Consider the following 15505-nt stretch of genomic DNA (forward strand, 5'->3'; position numbering starts at 1 on the left):
CTCAGGCAAAAAAAGAAAGAGTGTCCTTTAAGCCTTTTGAAAAAAGAGGAAAAGGTGCACTGGATGTGCACAGGTCCGGAAGGTTCCACATTCTGAGGAAGCCCTCAGGGAACTTAATGAGGACCAAACGAGACATTCAATCAGGAACCATATGGGCTCATCTCCACATTTGTTGAGATAATGAGAATGTAGAGAAAAGTAGGGGGCACTTGAGGGAGAATACTGGAGAGTGGTTTGGGCGTTTAATCCGTCATGTGCCCACCTATTGGCACGTGCAAATGTCTCCTGCCAAGGCTGATTTTCTCCAAGACAGGCTCACTTCCTCTCTCACCTGTGATTTCAATTGCTCGCTTTTTGAAGGTGCTGATGACGGTCCCATCTTTCCTCCGCAGCAGGGGGCTGCTCCGTCTCTCCGCAACCTTCTGTTTTAACCGCGAGCGCACTTTTAAGTTGGGTTCCGAGGCTGGAAGGAGAGGGGACGTGGGGGAAGGAAAACCAAGATGGTGAGGTTGCTGGCAAGGTGGAACGGCCTACCCTGGCACTAGGCAAAGAGGCAAACAGGCAAGGCGAAAGCAAACTGTGCCTGCTCTCCCACAGGTCAGTCATGTTCCCCCCTCGCAGGAAGGGTGGCGCTTTTTTAAAACTGGAAAGCACTGCAGAAGACTTCCCTGTGGCTGAGCCAGTCTACAAGGGCAGTGGATGCTTGGTGGATGAAAGGTGCAATGCAGATTCTGCAGAGCTGATGCACCCCATGTAAATCCACAAGGGCAGACTGGCAACACAAACCCAAATCGTTCAGGGATTCCAGCATACACAAGGAACTCCTTGCACGGAGGGGTTTCCCAATTACATCTATAACGGCGAACGTTCTGCATTTGCACAGCAATGCCCCTTTCTGCATTCATTCAGCAACAAATGGAAGAGAACTTGGCAGCCCTTGGACATAGGGAGCTATGTGTGCATTGGGACCCCAAAGGAGCCACTCGATCAAGGCCTACATCTCCCCAACTTTGTTGGACAATGTTAAAAAATCCAAAAAGGAAAGCAAACCAGCACTCTTTGTTCCCACCTTATCTGGAAGACAACCTCCCACCCCCACCCCAGCATCTCCTCCTTACCTAAGGAGCTCCCATCCATTCCTCCAAAAATATAATGCCCATCATATACAAAGCCAGATGTGTTACTATTTTCTCTACTTAGATCATATTACATGAGAGACTCTACCACGCAGGTGTGTCATTTTTCCTCTGCCTCACTTTATAAATCTTAACACCTTCAAAACATATCTTTTCTGTATGTAAGCAAGGAGCTCCACAGTCTGTTAAAACAGGTCAGCTTGCAATAAGCACAGACTTCATTAATTTCCACCAAAAAAGAAAAGAGTGGAGATCTTGAAAGGCACCAACACAATGTGGTCTGCTGGCTTAAGTATTGGATTTTAACCTTGGTTCAAATCCCTGCTCAGCCAGAGCTCACTGGGTGACCCTGGAATGGTGACCAACCTTCCCTCATCTAGTGCCCTCTAGATGCTATGCTGGCTGGTGGATTCTGGGAGTTGTAGTCCAACAAATCTGGGGGCATCAGGTTAGGGAAGGCTGCCCAAGGCTAATAGACCAAGGAACGGAGTGTAGCTCAACAGTAGAGCACCTTCTTTGCATGCAGAAGGTCTCAGGTTTAAGTCCCTGCCATCTCTATTTAAAAAGGCTCAGGTAACAAGTGATGGGAAAGATCTCTCTCTGCCTGAGGCCCTGGAGAGTTGCTGCCTGTCAGAGCAGACAGCATTGAGCTAGTTAGACAAATTAATCTGACTTCGCATAACTCGCGATGATCCTAAAGAGCTTACCAGTTTTCCGGAGCGGAAAGTCGTCTCTGCTGTCGTAAGTGCCGAGTAAAGGTAGTTTGCAAGAGGGTGGTGTTCCCGGGCTTCCTGTCTGGGGAGGGGAACTCTGGTCCAATGAGGCATGGTGAGCCCCCCTAGAGAAACAGGGAAAGGACGTGACCAGATTACAAGGAAGTAGGCTTTCAGCAGCTGCAGGGAAGGGAAGGAGAGGGAGGAGCAAAGTGCAGGAGCTGTGGGAGCTCAGTCGCTCTCCCACCCACCTCCCCTCCGAAGGGGCAGGGCTTCGGGCCAGATGGGCCTGTCTGGCAGGCCAAATTTGTCCTGCAGGATGGAGGTTCCCCATTCCTGATGTAGACTGATGTAGCCATATAGGTCGTAGATCCAATAGGTTCTTCCAGTACTGTCTTCACCCCTGTTTTCATCCTGGATTGAAGCTGTCATAAATGGGTCTTTCTTTAAATTTTACAGAATGAAAAGGGCAAATACAGCAGCACCGTTCTCAGTGGTGTAAGGCCACAAATGCAAATGTCTCCAGCCATTCATATCCTAGCTGTGAAAATTATTGCATGCACTATCAGCAATGTAATTGTTTCCACTCGCTTATAATCCCACTTGCTTTCTCTATTTAACTTCTCATTTTACCACTTTTCCATTCAGGATGAAAGGTTGTGACACCTGAATACTCTCACACACCTAGAATACGGCCCAATGAAAGAAAACTCCCCTTCTATTTTGAATCTTCTATGATCTTGGAACTCCTTGCTAGTAGAGACAGCATTAGATTCAGGCTTAAGTCATACTTAGAGTAGACCTACTGAAATCAATAAGACAAGCATGACTAAATCTGGATCCAACACTTTCCTCCAATAATAATAATAATAATAAGAAGAAGAAGAAGAAGAAGAAGAAGAAGAAGAAGAAGAAGAAGAAGAAGAAGAAGAAGAAGAAGAATGAGAATACTGCAGAAATGCTTCTTTGGACTGGCTTTTAATAAAGGGACTAGAAAGGTTCAGGGTAATTCTAATTTGCTATGGTATGATGTATTTTATGTACTAATGGTATTTTATCCTGCTCAATTAACGAAGTTTCTTTTGAGGGAGCGGAAATGTAATAAATACAACTAACAAGGAGAGAGGCCAGAAGCGTGGATGAAAGCAGAGTTTCCCTGTCTTCCAGGTTCTGATAAAGTCGAACTGACAACGCAGGGCTCTATTCTTGAATGTGGGTCAAATGGATTGGGGGACATGACCCAGGAGGTGACAAGTGCTAGATAAGAATATCCTCCATGAACGCTGGGGAAGAAGGAAGGTGGGGGTAGGGATAATGGCCCATCTGGGATCTGTTCTAAGCTGGCTAAATGGATTACCACTCTTAATCATTCAAGGTTCAGGGAATTCAGTGGGTTATCAAGAGGGAGAAACTGCAGGTGGAAGACATCAGAGGCCAAACAAGGGTTAGGAGAAGAGGGCAGGAACAGGGTCAGTTTTACAGCTTGTACGCTCGGGGTGGGTCAGGGAGCTGAAAACAATGTGATTCTCCACCACCAGCATTACTACCATGAATCTTATGTTGGTGAGGACAGGAGGGGAGATTAAAGGGAAGTTCGGGATGATTTCTATTCTCCGCCACCTACTGCCTGAGAAGATTTTAATGGATGTTCCTTGTTTTGATTAGTTGCATGGTTAAGCTTGAGACCTCCAGCCCAAGTCCTAGCTGATTATTTTGATCAATAGGTAACATTCTACAGCTCTCCCTCTCTCTTGCTCTACATTGACCAAAATAGAATTTTCACGTCCCCGCTTGTGCATTTCTCTGTGTGTGTGTGTGTGTTTATGCAAAAGCAAATATCCTATTTCAAACAATGCACAGAAGCGAAGGAGCAGGAAGTGTGAGGCACCGTATATTTCCTTTTCTGTCCACAACATCATCCCGCTGGAAGGCGCCAATACATCCTCGTCATAAATTGTATAGCAATGGGCCAAATAGAACCAGCAATGTTATTGCAGGTTCTTTCCCAGCTTTCAAGAACCATCTCCCACCCCACCCCTGGCTAAGAATTTCTGATAATCGGAGTTTCTGTCTGAGATAACTTTTTTACAGAAAGAACCATTGATGGCTAAGTGAGTTTTAGAGCCATGGAGGTGGGAGGCTTTGAGGGAAGCCCATGAAATAAGGCCCAAGGACTGGTGGGGCTGTATGCTGCTGGAGTGAAGAGCTGTAAATCACTTGTTCTTGTGATTACTGCATTCGTTCCACTGCTAAACTCCAACTCCACTGATTCCCAGTCCTGAGCCAGGCTTGAATGTAAACCCCAGAGACAAAGGCAAGACCTACCAGCATTTGGCGTGCTGAGGGAGGGAATGGTTCAAGCCGCCTGCTACAGTCGGCTCTTTTGACTTGCTGAGAAGGAACTCCTGAAGTTTCAGCTTCACTTCGGTGCTGGCAATGGCACCTGTGGAAGATTCAGGAAAATGTTGGTTGAAAACATAAAAGCCCAGTTCAGATGCAATGATCTCGATCCAATATAAACCATGGTTTATTAGACCAAGAATGAGTGCTATGCCCGTGTAGACAACTGTGGTTTAATCTTGATCTATAAACCATCCTGGTTTCATATCTTGGCTTGTAATCAAGAGATTTTCCAAGTATGTCTGGAATAAGAAATGGTGGTTTAATGAACTTTGGAAATTTCACATTATGGCACATGACAAAAAGAGGATGCTCAAGGGTCCACTGCTTCTTCTAGGTCCAATAAACCGTGGTTTCTGGACCAAGACCATTACATCTGAAGCAAACCACAGACGATACGCTAAGCCACAGTGGTTAAGCATTTTGAGCCATGACTTATCGTGTCGTGTGAACCATTCCTAACTATGGTGGCTACATAACCACGGTTTAAACATGCTCACTAACGATGGTTAGCAGCCTAACCGTGGCTTAGCATGTTGTCTGAACAGGCCTACTGAATCAGTGGAAGAAACCATGGTCTTCCAGAGAAAAGGGCTCTACCAATTCCAAATGTGTCCCATTTCTGTACATTGCCCTTCCACTTCTCCAGAGGACAGAGCAACAACAGCTTACATCCCACCATTCCCTATCATGCAGTGCTTCACCAGTGCATTGTATTCTGTGATAACTGTTTCTAATCTGCCCCACCTCAATGTCGCACGTGTCCACTCAAAGCTATATTTATGTTTAATTGAACTTATCCTTATCTGGTTTATTTACTTATTAGGGGGTAGAGTTGATCTAAGGGCCCATGCACAATTTTTATGAACTAGCTATATTCAAAATATATTAAATATGTTATTTCAACATTAAATATTAAATAAAACATTTAAATAGCATTCTTAATACACTCAGCCTCATCTACATCTTCAAGCAAGCTTATGGTGACTTCTCCTAAATGAACCTTAGGCACTGCAGATTTTGGAGGATCCAGAGAATTCCCTTGCAGAGATTCCCAACCCTTTCATAAAATTAAAATTTAAAGTGGTTTTTGGAGGGAGGTGCCATGACAGAGGTGCCTAAATCCTCACTGAACATTTTTGAAGATATGGGGAAGTGTGAGGTCTAAACCCAGAAAGTTCATGGCCTGGTTTGCATGTAACAACAAGCAAACAACAATGGACTGAGTATGGTTTGTCACTGAATCATGGGTTGTCATTATGTGCGAACCTTGTACTAGGGTTTAACTCTGGATTGTTAACCACGAAAAACCCAGGAAGAGAACCTTTGTTGTTGGGTTGTGAACTCTGAGTTGTTTATGGATAACCCACAGTTAAACCATAGTGCAGGTTCACACATACTGTAATGACATCCCACAATTCAACAACAACCCACGAGTCAATGACAATCCATACTCAACCCACACTCTGGGTTGTCAATGAGAGCTTCAGAACCGTTTACACAGATGTTGGCTGGGGCTATTTTAATTGCATTTAATGTTTTAAAACGTTTTGCTTCACTATATACTGCTTTGAGCCTTAGTGTTCAAGACGGGGAAAAGCATCGCCCTAACCCCATCCAGCTCCACCGCCCACGTCCTCCTAATATGGGCAGGATATCAACCTAATAAATACAATGCCGTAAAGCTACATTACTCTCTTTGCTTTTCTCCTTGTTGCGCAAGATAAGAAGCTGCTGCTCCAGACGTTGCTTCTCCAGCTCTTCCTGCCGCTGCTGTTCTCGCTTACGCTGCTGCTCTAGTTCTTGTTGACGCTTTGCTGCCAGCATCTCCTGCTGTTGCTGCAGAAGGGAGATGGGGAGAGAGTGAACTCTACTGCAAGGGACCGTGTGCCCTGCTTCGTGTATATGTGCGCGGTACCTACTTCACATCCAAAAGCCAGACATCTTTCGACAGTTCAATGTGTGCAACTTTTCAGGAGGCAGATTCCCAGCTTTGACGTTTGAGTTAGGATCGCTTGCCTCCACCAGCACTATTCACAATGGCATGAAAGGCAGAAGTACAACAGAGATTTCTTTCCAGGTGTTTGGAAACAGAACCTGGACATCGTATGTGAAGCAAACAGAACCTGGACATCGTATATGAACCTGTTCACTCATGTGGGGCTTCCTATGAGGGCCTGCCTCCTGTCCCCCTGCTGTATGAGATACTGTGGGAGGTTGTGCAAAATGGAGCCTTCTCAATAGCGGCTCCTATGCTGTGGAATTCCCCTTCCACGGGGAGCCATTTTGCTCCCCCACTCCTTGGTTTCAGATGCTCAGTCAACGCATTGCTTTTCAGAGGGCCTTTTGAGTTTTGCAGTAATCGAGTCTGCCCTTGATCTTATTGGCTGTTTATGCCTCTGCCATATTGTCCTCATCTGCTGCTTTTTTGCCTCTTTACAACTTTGGGTTTCTACAGGTTGCATGTTTTATTCGTTTTTTGTTTATATTGTTAGCTGCCTTGATGGACAGAAAGTCAGGATATAAATGCTACAAACATATTACTATTATAAAATTACAAAAAAACATCCTCTCCTGGGATGATCCAAGGAAGGCCCCTACCACCCTCTTATCCAAAGCCTTTACTGCTCACCCCAGCCAAAACGTTGTCCACACTAGAACACTTCCATGGTGATTTTATTTCTTATTAACCCACCTTTGCATGTGACTGTCCCCATGCAGCAACTGTTCCATAGGTCTGGGCATTGTGTCTTGTCAACAGCACACGTTTTAAACAATGCATTTACAGAGCACCTATCCTCACATTTATACAGCACCTTTCCTTCCTCTTTCCATGGCCTGAGCTGCTCTTTCCAATCTGGATGAAGTCTGGTGTTTCTGCTGCTGTTGTTATTTTTCTTTAGTCATACTTCAGAGGCACACAACCAGACTAAATTTAGCTTTTATACAGCTCAAAAATCTAAAAGCACTGGGGAAAATTGTAGAAGATCAAGACCCAGACTAGATGATAGGTTTACCACATGATAAACTCTCCTGAGGTTTTTATTATTATTATTTAAAAATATCAGCCACGAATGGGAGGGGGGCGCAAACCGGATCATGACTGTGGGGTGTAGGGACTGGGAGGGGATGATTGACCCATTCCACCCTCATCATTTTCCCAACGAAAATCTCCCCAATCTGCTATTTGCTCTGTAGGTGCTGTTTGGTGCACTGGCACCTTCAGGAGCAACAACAAATTCAGGGATGTAGGGAGGGGTCAGTTTTTGGCAGGGAAACAGTGTGTGGTGAAAGGGTAAAACAGAACCCTCTCAACACACTGCGGTTCTGATCCAGATCGATACACCGCCACCAACGCCCCAGCACAGCTGTTATGTCTAAAAATAGAAAAGAACAATCTTGGGAGAGACAATCATGTGGTAAACTTAATGTCTACTCTGGGTCTGAGAAATAGGTGGGTGGGAATAAAACTAGAAGGAAATGGAATCAAAGTTGAAAAGGTGTCACTGTTTATGAGGAATGCAGAATAAGTGGATATGCGCAGAATCAGATTTAATCTTTTCCTTAAGCAAAAAAAAAAAAGCCAAAAAAAGGTGGGATGAAGACATGTGGGGACAATGCCTAAGATGGAAGCACTTGCAAAACACCAGTTTTGCACAGAGACACCACAACACTGGCAACACTCACATTGCGTGGTACCCATGTTCATGTTTGGAAAGGAATCCCAGGATACAACATGAGGCACATGATTTGCTCAGACTAAAGCATAGTTTAATGCGACAGGAATGAGGCTGGGCAAGCCTCACACTTGCATGCATGCACCCCTCTCTCCTTGTGTGGCTGAAGATAGTTTTAATGTGTAGTTTATCCAACCAGGCCAGGATAATAAACCACAGTAGGAAGCTGGCTTGTTCAGAAAAAACATAGATAAAGCAAACCACAGTTTGCTATGGTTTGGACATAGCAATAGGTTTGGTTAGAACAGGCGGGAAATACTTCCAGTCCCTTCCTTGCGGCCGCACTGGAGAAGGAGGAGAGGAGAAGGGGAGAGCACAAGCCTCCTGCTCACCCAAACACGTTATGATAGTACTAAACTATGGTTCAGAGCAGTAAGTAGATCTCTAGAGGTTTTGAATTTCACCTTCCAGCATTCCTGACCATAGACCATGCTAGCAGGGGCTTCTAGGAGTTGAAGTCCAAAACATACCTCTTGCCTATCCTGGTTAGTGTTACTTAATTTATTTATTTATTTATTTAAAACATTTATATCCCGCCCTATATCAATAAAATCTCAGAAGAAGAAGTCATCTGTCCATTTGCCAGCGACAGGACCCTGAAATCTAGACCTAGGGAGGTTGTGGGCTCTCCCACACTAGAGGCATTCAAGAGGCAGCTGGACAACCATCTGTCAGGGATGCTTTAGGGTGGATTTCTGCATTGAGCAGGGGGTTGGACTCGATGGCCTTATAGGCCCCTTCCAACTCTATTCTATGATTCTAAGTTTCTATAAGGCCATCGAGTCCAACCCCCTGCTCAATGCAGGAATCCACCCTAAAGCATCCCTGACAGATGGTTGTCCAGCTGCCTCTTGAAGGCCTCTAGTGTGGGAGAGCCCACAACCTCCCTAGGTAACTGGTTCCATTATCGTACTGCTCGAACAGTCAGGAAGTTTTTCCTGATGTCCAACCGGAATCTGACTTCCTGTAACTTGAGCCCGTTATTCCGTGTCCTGCACTCTGGGATGATTGAGAAGAACTTGGCATGCATACTAAAGGGAGCCTAGGGGTGTGCACCCCAGGTGTTCATGTTTTTTAAAGCATTAATTTTAATGAAGCCAACAGTAACACCTTCAGCCACTAGGGGCAGACTTCCCTAACCAGCACATGGCTGTGCAGCCAATACAGTCTGAAGCCAGGGGAAATCAGTAGACCGAAGGACAGAGCTGCATGCCTACCACTGCCACCTACTGTGGGGCAGACCCCCCCCCCCCAAAGACAATGGAGTGCACAGACCTCTCCCTGAGGACCCATGCCTAGAGGGGCCAGCAGGTAAGCCTTCACTCAGACTGGGTGAGCACAAGGTGTCCAACTCTGACAGCGGTGTATGTTTGCTTGAAAGCTTCATGCTATCAAACCAAGGGCTATTCCCACCCATGCGAAGCTGCATCCATTCGGTAGTATAAAATAAAAGAGTGCCACCAAAATACGCCAATTGGTTTTGCTGTTATTCCATTATTCTAATTGTAAATGAAGCAATGACTTGGTGGTGGTAGGGAGAATACTGGATGGATCAAAGAGGGAACATGATATAATGTCATAGTTTGACATGAATGAATTCGCAAGTGTTCAAACCGTTGCTGGACTGCCAGACCATTTCTTATCATTTGCATTCTGCCAACCTGAAAACTCTCAACGAAACATAAAATTGTCTCTGAGCATATGCATAAAGAATCCCCACTCAACCCAGACCATCTCCCACACTTAGAAGTAAGCCTCAGGAGCTCCAAATGAAAAGGTGTGATGTCCATGCAAGTTTTCACTCCTGACCTCTATTGTTTTAGTAATCCAGCCTTCCCCATCCTGGTGCCCTCCAAATGTATTAGACTACAACTTCCTACCATCCTCATAGAGCATTACAGTTTGAGGATGATAGGAGTTGAAGTCCATCACATCCGGAGGGCCCCAGCTTGGGGAAGTAATTAGCTACTTGATGTAAGCTACCAGCAGTATATGCTATCAATGCATCACGAGAAAATTGGCTGGAGCCATTCAACCAATAGGGCACCCACGAGGGTGGAAGTAGAGCCTTAAACAAAACAGTCACCTAACACCTAGACAGAACATTTAAACACTAACAGCAGTATACAAACAGCCACTTATACAAGACTGTTAACAACTCAACCCCTCTTCAAAGCCCTTAGTCCCCATACTCTATTGCAACCGTCCCCAACCTCGTGCCATTCAGATGTGCTGGACTGCAACCCCCATCATTCCCAGGCAGCATGGTCATTGGAGTTGCAATCTAATACATCTAGAGGGCACCAGGTTGGGGAAGGGTGCTCTATAGTAACCAAGTCAAGTTTGGCAATGGAAATGCATATACATTTCCCCCTCTGTTTACTTCTGTCTCTATTTCCCTCTCCTATTGTCCCCCTCCACACACACATACACAACCACCGGTGCTGAATTTTAGATTGCCAGCCTCCTGGGGCAGGGACCTTATACTCTGTGTAATGTCATGCACACTAATGGTGGGCTTTTTTCTTCCCACGGGTAATGTAATAAGGAAGAAAACACGCAATAGGTGTTGAGAGCCAGTGTGGTGTAGTGGCTAAGGTGTCGGACTGGGAGTCGGGAGATCCGGGTTCTAGTCCCCACTTGGCCATGGAAACCCACTGGGTGACTTTGAGCCAGTCACAGACTCTCAGCCCAACCTACCTCACAGGGTTGTTGTTGCGAGGATAACATGGGGGAGGAGGATTTTGTGTGCTGCCTTGGGTTCTTTGGAGGAAAAAAGGCGGGATATAAATGTAATAAATAAATAAATAGCTGCACAATGTCTTCTCATTGTTAAGAGCTAGGACCCTTCTGTCTAGAAGTACCTACTGTAAACTGGTTAGGGAGATTGGCAGATGCAGGACTAGCGTCAAAGGCAGCTAAGGGCCCACACTTCACAGCGGTTCTCAACCTGTGGGTCGGGACCCCTTTGGGGGTCGAACGACTCTTTCACAGGGGTCACCTAAGACCATCGGAAAACACATATTTCCGATGGTCTTAGGAAACTGTATTGACTGAACTATGTCATGTATCATCTTTTGTATTATTAAAGCTATTGTTATGTATTATTTTCATTAGCAAACCATCCCATGACAATGGATCGTGTAGAGAAGAACGAAAATAATTTTATGGTTGGGGGTCACCACAACATGAGGAACTGCATTAAAGGGTCGCGGCATTAGGAAGGTTGAGAACCACTGCGGGTCCAGCAGGTGGCCACTACCAAGAAACCCACAGAGTTGCTCCTCTTTTTCTTCATTGCAACTTGCTTGTTTGCCTGCTTCTTGCTCTGGCCCAGGCAATGGTGGTGGTGAGAAGCAGGAGCAGTAGATGCCACTGCCTACTTGCTTCCTGGCTCTCTGCCTGCCAAGCAAGCAAGTGGAGAAGCAATAGCAGCTGCTGGTAATGCGGATGAGAAGGTCAACCCACTGGAGGAAGGGGTCCACTGAAGGTGTCTTGCTCAAGGGCATTTGAAAGCCCGGAGCTGGCACTGGCCCAGACGACTCGGTCTCGGCAGGGAGCACCAAACCATGAGTGCCGTGGTAGAAAAGGCCCTGCTCATTTCATGTGGGTGAAATATGTAGATTGCAGCAGGGCCTCACCAGCAGAACTGAGAGTACGGGGAGGGATATACAGGAGAGGAATGCAGGACTCAGGCCATTCAGAGCTTTCAAATCAAGCACCAAACACTTTGAATTGTGCTCAGGAACGCACATGGAGTCAGGGCAGGCAAGCTAAAACTGGCATCAGATATACCTGAGCCTCGTGCCCCTGTCTGGTGCCAATCTGTACGATTCTGGACTTGGCCAGTGCCTAGGATGTCTTCAAAGGCAGCCCCATGTAGAAACTGCTGCAGTCTAAACAGGGGTTTACCAGAGCAGGGTAACAGCGGCAAGATCAGAGGCAGAGAGGGAGGATTCTTGTTTTACCAGCTGAAGCAGGTAAAAGGTGCTGCCATCATAGCCCCACGTGGGCCTCAAGGGGCAAAGCTGGATCTTGGAGAACCCATATTATTATTATTATTTATTTATATAGCACCATCAATGTACATGGTGCTGTACAGAGTAAAACAGTAAATAGCAAGACTCTGCCGCATAGGCTTACATACTAATAAAATCATAATAAAACAATAAGGAGGGGAAGAGAATACACCAAACAGGCAGTATAAAAGTCAGAACATGCATGCCTGCATCTTCAGAAGAAATGTGACCCCACCCCCCAGACACACACATACCAAGTACAAGCAGAACCCCAGCCCTCCTAACTCTGTCCACTATCAGCACTTCTGTCTTGTCTGGATTAAGCCGTAAGGGCCCATGGCTCAGCAATGATGCTTTCCATGCAGAAGGTCCCAGGTCTCATCCCCGGCATCTCCAGGTAGGGCAGGAAAAACTCCTGCCTGAAACCCTGGAGAGCCATTGCTGCCAGTCAGTGTCAACGATACTGGGCTACATGGACCAATAGTCTGACTCAATAGACGGCAGTTTCCTATGTTCCTAAAGCTCAGTTCAGAAATGCAATGGGAAACACACTGCTGCCTGGCTTTGGTGAAAAAGAAAAACACAGTGGGGTGTTATCAGCATTCAAAGGAGGTTGTCACTCAGAGGCAGAGTGCAGGCTTTGCATGCATCCAGTCCCAAACATCCGTAATGTTAAAAAAAAAAAGATCTCAGCAGGGCTCAGGGCCCCCGGAAAGCTGCTGCCTGTCAGAACGGATAACACTGGCTGAGACATATGCATAAGGGCGGCTCAGGAGAAGGCAGCTTCGTGAGTTCACCTCCAAATTACCTTGAGGTGCTTCTGCAACTGGACTTCGTGCTGCCGCGTTAGATGTTCGTGCTGCTTTTGAAACTCAGCAAAGAGCAGCTGCTTCTGCAAATGCTGCTGCTGTTTCAGGGCCAGTAGCTCCTGCTGCAGCTGCTGTTCCCGGACGGCTGGGTCCACGGGAGGCACACTGGGCCGGGCGTCCATCCGCAAGTCCACCGGGCTGCTGCTGCTGCTGCTGCTGTTGCAAGAGCTCTGCATCACCACAGGAAGCACCGGCTTCAAGTCCACAGCTGGAGATGAAAGAAGAGGGACCATGATTGCAGAGGTACAGTCGGTACAAAAATGAGGGACTGAGATTGTGGTGTTTTGTTTTTAAAGAAAGAGTTCTTCAGCAAATAGCAATGTTTTGGCTGGCATGGCAAACTCTCAGGTTTTACACAGTCCCCTTGGCTCTTCTATGCACTTCAGAGGCTAAAAATTATGTGACCGTTGTGAACCCTCCCTTGACATTATCTAGTCTGCTCTGATGTTATGGAAGGTTCAAAACATTGGAGCTGTCAGCACAATAATAATAATATTAAAGAAGAAATTGGGACTTGCAACAAAATGTTGCAGTGTTTGGTGCTCCTGTTCAGGGCTGCAGCCAGTCATGCTGGATCTTCCATTTTATTTCCTCTCTTCCCCATAGTATTATGTGGTTAATGAGCAAGCTCAGTCCTCATTGGATATTTGAATGTTGTCTCCCCCCGCCCCGGTCTCTGCCTTTAGGGTTCCCCCCCAAAAAAATTCTTTTACAGATTTGCAAATGGCGAAGACAGAAGCACTTGCAAAATACCAGTTTTCAAAAACACCTTACTTTCGATATCTAGTCGTTTTTGCTGCACTCGCAAAAACTGGTACAAATAACTGGTACAAATAACTGGTACAAAAAACTGGTACTGGTACAAATAAATACCAGTAGTTATCAAGACATGGAGCCCGCCTCAGAAGCCCCCATCCCCCTCAGAGAGTTTACAATCCAAGTAAGATTGAGAATGACCTGCCAATTTTCTGGATTACTTCAAGCATTTGATGAAGGCACTAGCCTATGAAAGTTCATGCCTCAATAAATACATTAATCTTACAACATTCCACAGGGGACTATTCATAAATGTATGCCAATTTCTGGTTGGGGTCCCTTATTTCTGCCAATTTTGCTACCAATCCAAGGAGGGATTGTGGGAGCTGCCTTTAATCATGTACCTTTTTATCCACCTGGCTTTTAAGACTCTTCAAGAGGAAGAGCCTGGGCAGCCGCCCTCCGCCTCTTTCGTCTTTTCAGAGGCAGACTGAATTTCTTTCCCAAATCTAGGCCTTAAGATGCACAAAAATCTACTTTGGAAGTGGACACGTGCCTCTTCCTGCACGATGCTTAGCCAACCAGCTTCTGGAGCTTGCCAAGCAAACGTCTAGACCAGCCTTCCTCAACCTGGAGCGCTCCAGACGTGTTGGACTGCACCTCCCAGAATGCCCCAGCCAGCTGGCTGGGGCATTCTGGGAGTTGTAGTCCAACATGTCTGGAGCGCCCCAGGTTGAGGAAGGCTGGTCTAGGGAGTAGAGCAGACACCCAAGCTGGCCAGTTTTGTAAGTTACCTTTTCAGATTTCGTAGGGCCTTGATTCGGGGGTTTGGAAAAACAAGTATTTTTCACAGACATACCTCCAAACTCTAGGATTTAAAACTCATCCTTCAAAGGCCTAGCCCACAAATGAAGCCACATGGGATGTTAGCATGGATGGTACCATTTCAGATGTACACGTGAGAGGTCACATTTTTGAATGCTCCCCTATGTGGAAAAATTCCCAAAGTAGAAAGCTTTGGCCATTCACAACAGCGGCCACCCTAATATGGGGAAACATTACAGAATCGTATTCCCCGCTGCAGACTGAAATGGTACAAATCTGTTCTACCATCTCATTCTGCTACACGTGTGTAGAACAAACCATAATGAGGATCAGTTGAACATAAAACAGCTTGAAGTGGCGGGCCCCCCACAAACACTCCAGAAAGAAAAGAAATGAAACAGTGGGCCGGTTTGCACAATACAACAGCCAGCTGTGGGTTATTTCACCAATGGTGAGGCTGTGCTCTATGAGAAACCTGTACAACTACCACTTTGCATATCCAGCCCCAACTCTGAAGTTGTCATGTTGCGCAAATGCAGCGAGTGCAGGTTATGCGAGGGTTAAACAACCCTCGCATAGCCCTAGAAGAACCCATGGTTTATGGAAGGGTTGGCACAACAACCCCCGTCAGGGGATTAGTTATGCAATGTGCCACAGCTCATACTGTGATGAAATGACCCACGATGAGCCCTGCTGTGTTATGCTAACCAGGTCAATATGTCATGGTTATCTAAGCTTCATGCACAAAGGGGCTCATCTTTGTGTCTATGGGGAATATTTGGGAGGTTGTACAAATTTAATGGTCTGTTTGAAGGAACTTGGTAGAACAAGGATATTTTAAAATAAAGGCTTTTGTGTTCAAGTGAAGGGCTGTAGGCTAGAGGTAGAGTACATGCTTTGCATGCAGAAGGTTCAATCCCTGGCATTTCCAAATAGAGGGGCTGGGAAACCATGCCTGAAAACCTGAAGAGTGTTGAAAATACTGGACATGGTATTTGGCAGGTCCCTATAGAATCTCTGAATAGTAGAGTTGGCAGAGGACTATAAGGC

At 46.0% G+C, this 15505-nt stretch overlaps 1 protein-coding gene across 1 annotated transcript in view; it reads right to left on the minus strand.

Annotated features, from left to right (window-relative positions):
• Nucleotides 1-15505, minus strand: part of HDAC5 (histone deacetylase 5) — an 84750-nt gene that overhangs the window by 40264 nt on the left and 28981 nt on the right. Inside the window, 5 exon segments of the mRNA XM_063138681.1 lie at nt 332-463; nt 1844-1974; nt 4175-4292; nt 5944-6088; nt 12814-13082. Of these exon segments, the coding sequence (XP_062994751.1) occupies nt 332-463; nt 1844-1974; nt 4175-4292; nt 5944-6088; nt 12814-13082 (795 nt within the window).

Source organism: Elgaria multicarinata, chromosome 11, assembly GCF_023053635.1.
Source record: "Elgaria multicarinata webbii isolate HBS135686 ecotype San Diego chromosome 11, rElgMul1.1.pri, whole genome shotgun sequence".
Classification (NCBI taxonomy): Eukaryota; Metazoa; Chordata; class Lepidosauria; order Squamata; family Anguidae; genus Elgaria; species Elgaria multicarinata.